At 39.8% G+C, this 15,807-nt stretch overlaps 1 protein-coding gene across 1 annotated transcript in view; it reads right to left on the reverse strand.

Moving 5' to 3' along the window:
* Window positions 1-15,807, reverse strand: part of DAAM2 (dishevelled associated activator of morphogenesis 2) — a 147,943-nt gene that overhangs the window by 82,286 nt on the left and 49,850 nt on the right. Inside the window, exon 3 of the mRNA XM_050894758.1 lies at window positions 14,926-15,015. Coding sequence (XP_050750715.1) covers window positions 14,926-15,015 — 90 coding nt within the window. The remainder of the gene's footprint in view (window positions 1-14,925; window positions 15,016-15,807) is intronic.

The raw sequence follows: 15,807 nt of genomic DNA on the forward strand, positions 1-15,807 counted from the left end.
TGTTTATATGGTGGGTGCTTCTTTCAAGATGGTTTCAGTCTTGAAAGAAACAGCACAGGGAAAGCCTGAACAGTAACTGCCTGCATTGAAGCTCTTTTGTGGCAAGCACTGGGTTTCAGTTTCCAGTGGTGACACATCGGTATTTGACCCTGCACCAAACGGACCCCAAACAATGTTGAGCAGTTCTCTAGAGCGTGTCTTGAAAATCTGAGCATGTCAAAGCATTAACAAATACATCCACAAAATCAGCAACTTTACAAGGCTTCTTTCCTGCAGATGGAGACAGGGAGACATATGCAGTGACATGACAATTAAAACTCATCCAGGAAATCACTGGCAGGGTTAGGATCAGACACTGATCCGACACTGAATCCAGTGCTCTCTTATTTCAACCATCATTTATATCAGGTTGGTTTTATGCAATGTAGACAAATCCCAACTCCCTGGGACCAGCAGATGCTTGGCATCCCCGAGTGTCTAACCATTACATGGACTTTGTCACTACCTGCACACATGCCCCTGTGATAAATTGCCAGGGCTGATGTCCCATGAAGCCTTCTAACATGCAAACTAAAATAACACTTCCTCCTTGAACAGATGCATCCAGAAATACACCATATGTTATGGATGTCATATGACAAGCATGGGTACTATTGGGACGACATCTATTCACTGGCGACATGACTTCCTTCTCAAACCTGTCTCTTCAGAACTGCAGACAGCTGACCTTACTGCTTTGCACTGTTCAGAATAGAATGGGAACAAGCCACATACCTGATGCTGCAAAATGTGGGTTTGAAATCTTTCGTGGGCAAGCAACCATGATATCATTCATTGAGCTCCTCTCTATATCAATACAAACAGCGTGCAAACACAGATGAATATGAAATGAGGCTACTGTAATACAAATTCCTGTTCCAGCTTGTTCACTATATCTTGTCCGGACACTGCATGCTCAGGTTTATACTTGGGTCACAAAGAATTGCGTTTCCTTGCAAAGGCCACATTAAGGTTAGTGTGGTTCCTCCTCTCAACAGCCTGCATGCATCATTCTAGTACTTCACAGAGCTGAAAGACAGGTTATTTTACCTGGTGTGAAGGGTCAGCACCATCACATACAGTTCAGAAAATATAAATCATGGAGTTCAAGTCATTACAAGAAACTAATACCTTTTAAGAAAAAGTGAAATATGTTATTTGTCATACTGAGTAAGTCCCTGTAGCTATTGTTTTCATATTCCCCATTAAAAGGCAATGGGAATTGGGATCCTGATTACAAATAACTGGGGATTCTTCAGTGAATTTTATTTTTTTTTAATGCCAGTTCACTGAAACTTTAACTTTTAACATGACTTACATCAATTGAGATGAAAACTTTGCTGGATAAAGATTCTCTGCTTCTGGACAAAGCCCTCCCACACTCTTCAGAGCAAGAGCTTAGCTGGTAAAATGTTCGTCTGAGATGTGCAGGATTCAGACTTGTGTCCAAGTTCCGCTTCAAAGCGAGGTGCATGACTCTTGCTCTCCACATTAATATTCTGGCCACTATAAACAAGGTGGCGTTTTTGTTTGCTTGGAGGGTGGAAGATGGCTATCACTTGTGCTTCATTTCCCACAAGTGCTACTCTTCTCCCTTCAGATACTTTAAAAAAACCCTCAACTTATCACAACATCTGCTATTAATGCTGAATACAATACAATCTTGTAACACCTTGCACTCTACACTGTCAAAGGTCCTTAAAGAAATTCACATATTAGGTTTTTCAGTCTCTCTTTCAGTGAGATCAGCAGAAACAGGGAAAATGGGATGCAGACAACTACACAGTTCCCAGTTACACAGGAAATCTGTAGCACAGCCAGGAATCAATCCACACTGAAGTTGTACTGCACTCTCATCCAAATCACCGTTCTCCCTTTTTTCCATGACTGACTTACTGACTTTTCTTCACTTTAAGGAGAAGTTCAGCTTTCAAAGAAACATTTACCTGTTCATTAACACCCTGTCCATCCTATTGGCTATGTGTCAGTTCAGAGCAGCCAAAGTTGCATAAATAAAAAGCCCTTTCATTAAAAGACACAAAATGTGTTTGATCTGCTGTGGGATGAATTACTAATTCAGAAGGGGAGCTAAAATACATCTAAGTTTTTCAGACAGCTTATGCCTCCAAAAAGACAACCATGTCCCAAGAGATACTAATTTTGAAACAGGACAGACCATAGGACTGAGCCATTCACTAGACAGATGTGGTCACTGCTCCATTTCTCAGACTCCATGACTAGCATTTACACAAATATTCTCAGGGTTTGGGGGAGGGAGCTATATCCAAGTCTTTTAAGCACAATTTATCCAGAGTGAGAAAAAGAAACATTCCTTCTCTCCCTGGAATTAAGCTATTGATGTGCAGATAATAATCCTTCTGCCACAACAGCAGTCTACCATATAACTTATTAAAATGGAATACTCATTAATTACCAGCTGGAGCATGCAACTGAGGAGTTCTGATTGCCTCTCATAAAGGTCAGGTATAGCCATACATGCTTCCAGTTCACTGGATTATGACACAGGAGTATTCTACCTAACAGACCACAGGGAGATTTTTTGGTTTTTTTATGTTTTTGCTTCATTTAACCTGATCTCTGTCCTGCTGCCAGCAACTTCACAGACCTAATAATGACCTCTGATGCTGGTTACTAACCAGAATTTCAAAGGAAGAATCAAACGCTTCATATTATTATTTATATCACAAAATGCCTTATACTGCCAAACTGTGGAACTCACTGCCACAAAACATAATAAAGTCTAAAAGCATAAAAGTGAAAAAGGGATATATTTATGAAGGATGAGGATTCATTCTTAGAAATCTTTTCATAACACTGAGAGAAGCTTCAATACTGCTGAAATTCACCAGCCTTTAGAAATTAAAATGGACTATCAGTCATTTTTGAAAGATGGTTTGCCCTACCACAGGCTGAAAAACTTTCCAGTGAAGTTAAATATATGCTTTGTTTTGAACTGCTTATTCCATCCATCACTTTTTTTGCTTCCCAAGCACCCATAGATACAGCAACTCTAGAAGTTGTACATTGTATACACACGATGTGTCATTTCCAACCTCATCTAACACTCAAACCACTTCAAATTAATTACTTCTAATTGGTATCAGTCTAATGGAGATGAAGGCCATGCTTTTGTTTCTTATCTTCCAGAAAACATGCCAGATCCATTGTATACACACACAGAGATACATAGTTTCTCACTGAAAATGGACTGGAATGCCATACCTGGCAGGCAGAAAGGTTGTTGGTGCAGTGTTATGAGCTGAAGATAAGAATTATTTTTTTCTGAAACCTCAGAAGTCTCAACCACTGATTTTAATGAACAGTATAATTGTAGTGTTCAAACCAAGATTGAATTTTACAATAACCATGTCTGGCACAAGACTTACTATAGATTACTGATGCAGAGAATCCCATTTTAAGGAACTTTAAATTATAGCAGGGTTGCATAGTACACTTTTAGTTTTAAGAACCTTTCTTCTCTTCTCTTTCCTCTTCTGTTGGCTTTTTATCATTCTTAATACACACAGATGTAAACTTGCTGCCAGCACTGACTGCATGTCTCCTCTTATCATTTACAGATCATACAAGTGTGCTTGTCCCTCTTCAAACACATTTAGCCCTGCTGTAGGATGGGGATCCCACTATCACCAGGCATTAATTTATGGGTATAGTGCAGTGACCAAGAGGACAACTTGTCCCTATATTTACAGAACTACTTAAATGTACAGCTGAGGCCACACTGAATTATCCAGCACCTTCAGCCCTCAGGACAAAGCTTACTTGACAAATTGAAGTCTACCAGTATTATGCATTGTTCCTCCACTGAATGTTTTACTAAACATGGAAGTTGTCATGGAAGTTGGTCTCTAGTTGGATATGTTCTCCTGACTCTGTTGCTGCCTAAAGATCATTCTGTCCTATTAGCTGAAGTCCATACTCATGTTTAAAATCTCTTATATGCTCTACTTTTCACAAGCCCCAAATCAATCAACTGATATTTTGCAGTTGATAAGTAGAATCTAAATAATGAGCTGCTAAATAAGGCAATTCATGAATTCCCTGCACTTCCAATGAAGAAGTTCTCAGGAGCCTACCTTCCCTCAGTCCATTCTGTATGCTTCTTTTGGAGGTGAAGGGAAATGTCCGCTATGGAGGATCCTACTAGTCAGGAGGTCAGTTCATGATCATTCTACTCAGGGGGTCTTCAGAAGACAAAACATTTCTCATGGACACAGCCTGCTCTCCAGGTGCGTGGCTGTGGACTTAGATTGTACTCCTGAACCACAGCTCTGTCCCCACAAACCTGTGGCAAGCTTGAGGTCAGGGTCAAGGTTCTGCAGTAATTCCTGTGGCAGGTGAAGCCAACAATCTGTCACTATCCCAACAAATCCTACGCAGCAGCAGCAGTGGGACATACTCTGTTGTTTCATTAACATCCAAGCTCTGCATTGTCCCTACTACTTTTTATTCTGTGTTATGTAAAAGTATTGTGTGTACATTTCCATCCTAGCATTAACTGTGTTCAGCTTACAGTCAACATGCTGTGTATACAGAAAGGGACTTTTTCCTCACCCATCCAGCTTACTTTGTTCCCTTTCCAACAGCACTGTTTTCAACTGTATCCCTACCCCACTAGTATTTATGTCATTTGGACAGTCTCCTTCCTCACTTCCTTTCCTCCTACTCCTGCCATTCTTTAGGCAATGTGAAAAGCCACAGAAGAGCCCAGCCTGCGTAACTGAGCCTCCTGTCTGCCACATGCCTGCACTGAAAGTTTATCTTTTTGTCCTACTCTGTTTATCTCCAGCAAGCAACCACTTACAATCTTTTCTAAATAAAATGAAGTCACCTACCATTCATGGCAATCACCCTGTATGTTGCTTGATGATGGGAATGAAATGTCACTAACCATGCTCAAGGACACACGGAACTACCCAGGACATACCTACCTAGAGCCAGCACAGCTACCTAGGACAAGTTCTTCTGGGAGCACACACAGAATTTGTTAATGCCAAACTCTAAAGGTTTCTCTTCACTGTCCACATGTCCACTGTCTGTTTTTCCAGTGACACTGCTGCTTGCTCCAGTTCACTTCTGCTCTGGGCCCTTTACTAAGAGTGATGACAGTTGGATGGTCAGAGCAGCCATGTATTTTCTATTTGTCTCCCTCATTTAACCCCAGTCACTATTGAAAAAACAGTAGAGTTAGGAGCTGTTGGACAGGTGAACGAAGGGAATAAATACAGACTGAGAGGCTCATGGCTTTTAAGTTGCTAACCCAATATTTAAGTGTATCATTCAGTTGCTTTGTCTATATCTCTACCCTTTCCATAAACTCAGGTAAAACTCTTTCCTTTCTCCCAGCCTTCATTTCTCTCACCTATTACATCTGCAGAATGTTTTGGGTGCCAGGTGCCTTTCAACAGACGACTGAATATCATGGAAGACAATGTGATTTTCACCTCGATTCAGGTGTGTAGCTGAAGCTGTCACATCTGACTGTAATGAAAACGAAACAATTCTCCAGAACAGTAGAAGGAAATTTCTTTCTTTCTCTTCATGGCTGTCACTAGATCCTGGCAACAATTCTTTACTATGCCTGTTTCTAAACTTTTCACTGAAAAGATAGGGAATTCAGCAACTCTTTCTGCTCAGTATTCACTGGCTTTTGAAAGGCCGGTGAGCATTCAGTGAAATTCAGAATACAGAGAAGAGTGAGCCCTGGTCTGTGCCAAATCTGCTTCTCACGTACCAGAGAAATATGCTAGTTATTTACATATTCTTTGCTCTTGCTTATCCACCTAAGAGTAATCTGAACAGTGAGAACTGCATTGTACACAGTATATATTACTATTATTGCATACCATCAGCAGGACTGACTCATACTTGGATTGTGGAGACCCAGAACTTTTGCAAGAGGACAGACAAGGACAGAACATAATCCAGTGGCAGCAACTAAATCACACAATCAGCATTTACACGTACTTCCCATACAGCAGAATTGGATTGCTCACCATTATTTTTGTTCTTAAGCACAGCAAATTACACCATTTTAGTAGGATGACAGCTGGATAAATGTTTTCCTTTTTTTTTTCTCTTCATTTATTTTCTTTTTTTTCCATGGTAGGGTCAAATCTGCTCCCACTGAGCTCTCCCAAACTCCCACAGAATGTAAGCCAAATGTGAAACACAGCATTAGGCATGATGATGACAATTTTCCAACTATCACTGTATAAACTCAGGACTATTTTGGGCCTGATTTTTGAGAAGTGTTGAGTGCTAACTTCAGCTGGAACCCTAGTAGCACACCTGAAAAATGTACAACTGCAAGATGGACACCCAAATTCTACATGCTCAAAATATCTATAGCAATTACCATGGCAAGTTTATGGCGTTTATGTCTTCAGCAGTCTGAACAAAAGAGCTGGAAAGGCATTTTCTAAGCAATAGCTAACCTTTCTTGTTGGAGAGAGAGAGGGAGGAAGAAACTAAAAATATTCCATGCTGTTCCCATGCGGGGGTGGGGAAGAGAAGACTTTTTGATTATGCATAAATAAATATATAATTTCAAGGCCCTGACCCAAAATAACCTCTTATACCAGGATAAATAAATGAGTCCATAACTGTTAGCATTGCAGCATGGAAAACATAAACCAAGTAAAATGAACGATTTGGAAAAATTCCTTATCTCCTCTTATGTCTGCTACAATGTGGTCTTTCAGCTATCACGATTCCGAGCTGTAATAATGGTATATCAGCTGAATTGTGCAAGCATTTTTGCCTCCTTGGGACCAAATTTATCCTTCAAACCACTACAAGAGTGACTCCAAGAAAAAAAATACTTTCTTAAGAGGAGTCTCTCACATCATTAAGCCTACAGTATTGTTTCTCAAAGTAACCACTTTGAGGTACTTGCTATAGAAGGGAAAATATCAAGGAAAAAAACCATGAAGACACAATTACGGGAACTTAATGATAAACCATACAAAATGGCCAGTATTTCTTCTCAGGTATGCTGACCTACACAAGGAATAATGGGGTCAACGTCAACAAATGTATACTTATGTGAGATGAGAAGAAAGCCTGAATTCATTATATGGAACTATCAAAGAATGAGATGTGTCTTATATGAATTTCAAGTTTTATTCTTCCAGCGAGAATACATTCTCTGCATTAAATGATGTAGAAGGAAATGTGTATCGGTTTAGGCTTTATTTTACACTGTATTAACAATGTTGCCCAAATTTGGGAGCTACTATTTAAGCCTACTACACACGTTAATCGGTGCCATTAATCAAACAGCTCTTTCATGCTGAAAAGACCCAAGTAAACCACTGATCAGGAAATGTGTGCATTTGCTGCATTAGTGACACTCTTGCTCCATTTTGTTGTTTCCCATTATGTCCTGTGCTTGTCATAGGCCAGAGTTTCTGAAGCTGCTCTAAAGCCTACTTGCATTTATAACAGAGTAATTTTTGAAGCCATGTGCCTGTCTTCCATATCTAGACTAAAGATACTGGAATGACCCAGTGTCAGCATCAAGCTAACAAATCATCCCAAACATCTGAGCATGAAGTCATTCTGTTAACAGAAAAAGGAACAGATGCTGGTGGGAAAAAAGCAAGTTAACTCCACAATTGCTGGCATTTTCCAAACATCCAACTGAAAGAATGCCGCGGTTTGCAAAGGGCAACATCCTCCCACTGTGACTTACCAGTGTTATGAGATTTCCACTGAGCCATAGGCTAACTGAAAGCAAGTTTATTTTCAGAGAATTCATTTGAGAAATTCCACATTTCAGACTGTTTCACCAGCAGTTTCCTGAGCTAAGGAAGTCATGCAGTCACTCAGACCAAAAGCAACCATGGATCCCAGGCACTGGGAGGGAACCAAATAACATCTTCTGCTACAGGCTGTTTCAAGGAGTTGGTCTCATAGCAATAATACAGGAGATAGTAGGTTGCACAGAGCCTTACTATTGCCCCCTTTCTTTATAGGGCCATACAGCTGCTTTCCTAGTTTGATTTATGGTCAGTTCAGAGAATCGCAAAACAATTTAGGATGGAAGGGGCCTCAGGCAGAAGGGACCTGCTCAAAGCAGAGCTAATTTCAAAGTTAGATCAGGTTGTTCAGGTCATTGTAAAGGTTTGTATACTGAGTTAAATTAAAATGTTGACTGAAGAGCTGAACTCCTGCCACAAACTTCTAAAGCATTGGTGGGAAGAGAAACAACTTTCTGATGCACCAAAGACTTCAGATAAAGTCTAATTCTCAAGCTCCAATGCGGCTTTGGGTGGGCTTTGCCCTGGGTCATCAGATATCCTCATCATTTAGCAAGCAATACACTTGCACTAAGCACTCCAAGTCCCGCACAGCTTCTTCAGCCTCCTACTGTCTACCAAATGCTTTTGCTTTTAGGCTATCACATGTGCTGTGAGGGTTACTGTGTGTTTTTCAGACTTCCCAGGGGAAGAGAGAGCAGAAGCACCCACCCACACACCCACCCACGCTCCCCCTAAACACTTCATGCAAAGCCAGGAGAAAAACCCTCATGAAGTCACATCCAAGCCTCATCAAACTGGAACTCCTTACAAATGGCTTCTCAAATACTGCAGCAAATCACCTTGTGTGTTCATGTCTGCTGCTCCCAGATAGAGCGTGTGGCATACAAACTCTAAAGAAGGGAACTTACAAGGGACACATTAAATGCTCCTTATAGCTATAAATCCATAACCAAAACAGTTTAATATTCCAAATCAATAACAGACTCTAAGAGTGTTTCAAAGAGGAAAAAATACTGCAAGAAGATAGAATTGAAAACAATACAACTTCAAACCACCCACTTCATTTATTATGAGACAACCACGTGCTTGGCACTCTTCATACAGAAAGGATGAACCCCAAAGGGCTTTCATAGCTCGGATCAGACAATGCAAAACCAAAAACCCACACTCAGACAACACAATGGTGTGATCTTCATCTGGTATATTATATCACTAAATGAGACCAGATGAAGATCAGTTTTCTCAGTTCTTTAGCGAATATCTATCGTCCTCTGAATATGTCCATGTATATCTCCTACTTGAAAGTAGGAGCCCGAAGGGATGAACACTTTCCTACAGCAGGAATTGCAGAACTCCTACCTAAATACAACAGCTGTAATGCAGCCTTCTGCTCTCAGAGCCTTCATATGAAGCCTTAAATGCAAAGAAAAAACCTCAAGGTTTTGGAAGAAAAGCCCTGCCAGTTCACTTTAGCTGAGAAATAACTGCCTCTCCATCTTAACCAAGCTGAAACTACACTTCACAGTGCAAAAACACAGAACAGAGCAACCAAAGAACAAACAGTAGGTGCAGGAACTTTCACTCACTTCAGAAAGTTTTCCCCAAAGGCAAGGAGGACTCCAGGTTTTATATTTGCATCCATCTTCTGCTTCATCCCTGGTAGGCTAAGGTAATTGTATCAAAAGCTACAAAAGCAGCTTAGATTTCTCCAGCAGATTTCTTTTTTTTTTTTTTTTAACATACACACACATATATATATTAATTTATATTACACATATGAATTAATTCTTATATTTATAGTTTTAACAGATGGATCAATCCAAGGTATAGGGTGAATTGCACTCTCTAGAAGCTGAAACGGTAGCTGGGTTTCAAGCAGGATTTATAGCAGTAATACAGCCTGGGTTTGGATTGGAAATTTTGCTTAGAGCTCTGCAAGAGTCTGAAAGGCAGGCATGGGCATGGGGGTGGAGGACAGAAGTATCTTACTCTATATCCGGCTGCACAATATCAAACTGTACTTTTTATGGTGACGTTTTGCTGACAATGCAAACCTCAAGAGCAAAGCTCAGAGAAACTCTCAAAGAAAGAAAAAAACCAAAACCTGACATGTAGACATTATCTTCATTAATGTTAGACAGCCAGCATGGGACCAAAGTCAGAGTTTGTGAAATTAAGCTGCAAATGGTACAAAAAGACTGCAGTAAAACTACTAAAAGTTAAAGTCTGACTAAGGCTAGGATTCCCCAGGGCATTCTGAAGCTCACTGTAGGGCTGGCTGCAGCCCTCACATTAGGAAAAGTGAACTGAACACAAGGTGCTGCAGCAGTATCTGCTGCTTTTTTGTGGGAGAGGTGTAAACCTTCTCAAGAAGGGCACCTGGGGCGCTCTGCACCTGCACTGCAGCTTCACTGGTTTCAGCATTGACTTGTGACCTCAGTCCAAAGTGGACTTCTTAGTGATTGTGTAATGCACAAAAGTACCTTCCACTCCATCCTTCCTGCTCCTAGCAGTGAGGTCCCCCAAGTCTGGAGACTTCACCACAAAATCCATTCCTACAAGAATACCTTAGAAGACAGATAGGTGCAGCAAGGAAAAAGAATGAACAGTGCTTAAACTGAAAACATATTCAGATTTTTAAGATTGTATCAAGGAAAAGGAGAAGGAGAAGGAGAAGGAGAAGGAGAAGGAGAAGGAGAAGGAGAAGGAGAAGGAGAAGGAGAAGGAGAAGGAATGTTGTATGCAGCCAAGGCATGTGTATATAGTGCAGGGAAAAGGTGTGAGAGGATGGCATGGCCAGAACATTGCCACAAAGTTTCCTAACTTTGCTACTCTTTCTTTCAGGTAGAGAGAAATGCATTTATATATAAACATAATAATGACAAGTTCTCTGAAATTATACAACAATTTAGATCAAAGACTTTTAGAACCAAGGAGTTTCCTGACTCCTATTCTCATATTCAATTTACCAGTTTTTTTATTCATCAGGTAGATGAAAAATATAATTGACAGATATTAAAAAAAAATTGCAGGGGATGGAATCATAAGGAAATACTCTTTTCTGCATATTGGCTGTGACAGCGTATGGTTCAGATAAATTTTCCTCAGAATTTTTAAAGCCTATTTTGCTATTGTGGAGAAGCCTTTCTCTAGATCTGTTTCCCGTAATAGAAAAAGTATAATCATTTTAAGGATTATAAGCATGTACCCTTTTTTCAGATGCCATAATTGCCTCTTTCTAGAAAGTTGCATTGTGCTGATTATTGCTTCACTACTTGAGTTTGAATAATAATCTCACTTGAGTAGGTAAAGCACAATCAACTCAAAGCAGCTATTCTAGGGTACAACTAAAATCAGAAGAGTACAAAATAACCTCAAAATATCTAGGAGAGCTCAACATAGTTATTAGGATTGAGATTTTTTGTTGGTTTTGTTTGTTTGTTTGGAGAGAAGCTGTATGATACAGCTAGTCCAGTTTGACTGTACTTTGGAAAGAGATTTGCTACCAATTTTTCCCTCAAAGAAACAGAAGTAAAAAAAAACCTAACTTGTTTAACTCTGCAAAATGTGTGTGCTTCCTACTAAAATCTGCTCAACTGAAGGCTTACAAATTAGTCTCTGGAGCCAGGAAAGGCCATAAAAAGAAAACAACTTGACTTGCTTTCCAATAGTAATAAGTCTAAGAGCTTGTAGGATTGTACAGAAGGCCATAAGCTATTGCTTGCACAATGAGGCCTCATTCTTAGAAACACAGACTGCATCCAAAGCAATGTGTGCCAAAGCAGTGCAATACCTGCATTTTCTACCCTTTTTGGGATCCCAATATGAGCTCATTTACAGGTGAAATAATTGAGCTGACAACTTTTTCTTTCCATATCATTATTTGATCAGTATTTAATGAGATTATGTACTTCAGTACCAGCTCCTGGTGAAACAGCACTGAATAACAGCAGTTTTCTAAACCTTGACATCAGAAATTTACAAATAAATACATCTGAAAGCATGGTCTAGTGCTTGATCTAATTCCTGCAAAACATATAACTAGTAGGAAATCTAGAGATAATTTTACAGGAAGGAATTACAGAAATGGATTATATGTTTTATGTAAGTCTAAATTTCAGCTGATGGTGAGACATGAAGATTATCCTAAACAAAACCAGAATAAAGTACCTGAACTGGGGGAGGATGTCATCATTTGCATTCTGTCTACATATGGCTTTACTTATAACTCAATATGGTATCAGGGGAAGTTCATACTACAGAGAAAGAGGCAATCTAAAACATGTAGTACTGGTTTTTTGGGTAGAGGGTCAGGGTGCCATCAGTGGTGACTGATTAATGATTCTTCTGATGCAAATTAAGACAACTACACCTTTCATTGTCCGCTCTGTACTGATTAATGGCAAGGTAGAGGACAGCTGAGACTGAGAACACATCAGCTTTTTCCAACAGAGCAGCCTTTATTCCTTGCAAATAGCTACTCCACAAAAGAGAGTGAAGCATTCACTATAGCTGCTAGCTGAAGCTACTCCTTTAGATTAAATCATTGGTGATTTGTTTTTAGTACTAATGGTTTCAGATACGAACCTAGAATGGCCAAAAGTGACCAAAGCAAGCATGCCTGTATAATACTGTGCGAACGCTCCTCTGCAGGTATCACCCACAATCATGAAATTTCAATCCAGAACTGAATCTTCTTTGAGTACTGCGGAATGTTAACTGGCAAGCTGTGCCCCTGGCATGTAACTTTAAATGCACAGACATACATGTCTTCCCCATTTCTTCAGAAAGGCTTGGTATCAGAAACAGGTGGAATGAGTTTTTTGATACAATAGTGACTTTCTGCTACCACATTGGGAACAAGTACCATAGAAGATTATATCCAAAGTCTAACTGCCAAGATAAATGGACAGTGTGTTTACAACAATGACCGATCTTCATTTTTATAAGTGATGTTTGTTTACTTAAGACAGTCCACTAATCTCACCACCTTTGGAGCAAATTAGGAAGCTCTGACCTTCCATTACTTTTAGACTAGAAAAGACATCTGAGATTAATGATTGTGAACAGTTGCCTCAATGCGCACCTCTTGACCTTCTAGTTCATAGTGTTTTCACTTGCCACATTACAAAACTTAGAGCCCTGGCTTCCCAGGAAACTCAAAGAACCCAACATCAGCAAGACAGAGCTCTGTGGGGGCTTGTCCTGGATGGCTGACAGCGTTCTGCCAGGTGAGGAACTGGGCCCTTTGTGACTAAAATTAGGTTACAAATTCTTCACAGAAAAGACAGCTTTCCTCTAAAGGGAAGCCTGCAACAAGCTTCTCTGTCACTGTAAAACAATGATGATAGGTGGATTAAGTAGTAGGCTAGAGAGAGAGAGATGTCATCACTGATCATCTGACTGCCTGTGAGGGAAACAATGAATAACATTGGACAGTTAAGGTTTCAAGTAATTGAAAGTATCTACAATGTAATGAATAGACATCTGGCAACAGTATCCTATTCCAGTTAGCACATCATTTTGGATAGCTGGAGTTCAGCTAGCTGAGGTTGCACTATAAATGCATTATAAAGATTTTCCAGTATGCAGCTTCTTTAACTCTGGAGGTCTTCAAGATTCTTATATCAAATCCACCGCTTAAAAAAAAAAAAAAAAAAAAAAAAAAAAAAAAAAAGAGTAATGTAGTGAATCCAACCAACATATTAAATACATTAAAGCCTGAATCTTCCTGCCAAGGCTGACTGGGCCAGGAGGTGGAATGTGTGGTTCTCTAAGACGGCTACAAATAGATCCTCTCCCACCAGAGCCGAAAAAGCCAGCTGAGCTGGCCAGCAAAAATGTAAAGCAGACATTAATCACAGCAGCCTGCACCTTCCCTCCACTTGCAAGCTCTGTTTACCAGCAGGAAGAAGAATGGAGAGAGCACCAAAGACAACTGAGCATAGACTGCTCTTACGCACTTCCTGAATTATTGCTAGCTCAGAGGCACTGCAACTAATTTGTTGCTATTAACTTCCCTGTGTGATGCATTTCAACCAAAAGCAACACACATGCAAAGCACCCATCTGATTGGTTTGACTGAGGTTTTCTTTAATTACACGGTAAGAAAGCTAATGCCCCCACCCCGAGGAAAGAAAGGCAGCAAACACAACCTCAGAAGGACCATCATCAGGGTTTCAATCTGCCATCTTCAGTATTGAAATCTAAACCTCCTCTTTCAGCTTCTGTTATGTGGACTTACATATAAAGACTGATGCTCTTATAGCACAACTTGCACATTTAGGAAATATAACTAACCAAAAAACTCACCACACCTTTTTTCCCTAACATTTATTGTTAATGAATACATGCTATTAGGGCTATCTTTGTTTCTGACTGTTTCCTTCCTAGAGCAGCAAAACTTCTCCACCACACCACTCCTGCAGGAATTCCTCTTTTACAAGTTTCACAACAGTGATACAACTTGTCAATTCACTTGGCCATCATTCTGCCAGTGACAAAATATCCAGTGTGATACATCAGCCTCTGATCTACTGCCCCTCTCACCGGTTTGTCAGAAATTTGAAGACCTTGAATGGAGAAGTGTTACATAGAAATTAATAGGAGCAGGTCTTCTTCACTTTCCACTGCAATATGAATATTTCCTACAAGCTCTCACTATTAATATCTACTTTACAGATATTTGAAGACATCCCAAAAGATTTCAGTAATACATTGTCTATTCTAAGCAACCTACAAAAGTTTTAAAAAATTCCTTAAAACATTTCCATGATAGCTTTTCTTCCAGCTCGAAGAAAAAAAAAAAAAACAAAAAAAACCCCCAAACATGTAAAAGATTCAAAATGGGACAACGTATGATTTTAACTTGTTAACATTCTCTTCAGAAATCACACATGCATACACTACTTATAAGAAAGTTGTGCCATATTCATGCTGATAAAAATCCTTACATCACTTTATCATGCTCTTAAGTAAACAGTAGATAAACACGTAGTTCAAATCTAGATGTATATGAGTAATTATGTACATGCACACAGAATTCATTGGTGAGCGACTTCAATCAGGAGAACAGTAGTACCTTCTTTTTGCTGCAGTAAATTTGCCATTTCTTCTCTGGAGGGAGTGCAAACATAGCCTCTCTGTTCTTGTCTGTGAGATCCAATTCATCCTGGAGATTGTGAAAAAGAAAAACAGAAAAAAAACAGTCAACAGGTGCATTGGTAACTTCTAATAGGTTGAGAGGAATCTGGACCAGGTATGTTGACTAGCCTTCAACCAAAAGGCAGAGGACTTAGTGGCTCCCAAAGACTCCAAAGATTATCGGTTTCATAATTTTTACCTTGCTACTGTGAGTCCTCCCTGTCAGAGCAGAACCTATGAAGAGAGGCAGCCTGAACAACTCCCATGTCAAACTCCCGTTACTAATGATTTGTCAAGGATAGGAAAGATCACATGAAAGGCATGAAGTGAAAAACTCAAAGCACTGGCTTATGTGACACAGACATTCCTTATGACTCTTAGAGAAAGGCTAAAAATTCAATACACCTTTCTCCTAGCCTGCAGTACCATCTTGGTCTTCCATAGAAGGAGAACAGTGAAATCACTGTATCTTTTAAACAAAGGTCATGAGACAGTTGTCTAGTGGCAGTAATGTCAACAGCAACCTACAGGTTGAAATGTTTGTCCAGATGTTTGTCCTCTGAACCACACAGTCCCCAGCAAAAGACAACCAGTGTCTCAGGCACAAAGGATGTATCTCCACACAGCGTTACATCAGGTTGAACAGACCAGCAAATTCAGTCTCTGTCAAGAAAAGTGAGTTCAGTGAAACACACCCTTTTAAAGCCTAGCCAATCTTACATTTGTAAAATGAAGGATAATGCTGTGATCTAGAACTGACTCCCAACTCTGTCACAAGATCCCTCTGGATACACCACCAAATTCCCCAACTTCATTTTCT

Source organism: Gymnogyps californianus, chromosome 3 (assembly GCF_018139145.2).
Source record: "Gymnogyps californianus isolate 813 chromosome 3, ASM1813914v2, whole genome shotgun sequence".
NCBI lineage: Eukaryota > Metazoa > Chordata > Aves > Accipitriformes > Cathartidae > Gymnogyps > Gymnogyps californianus.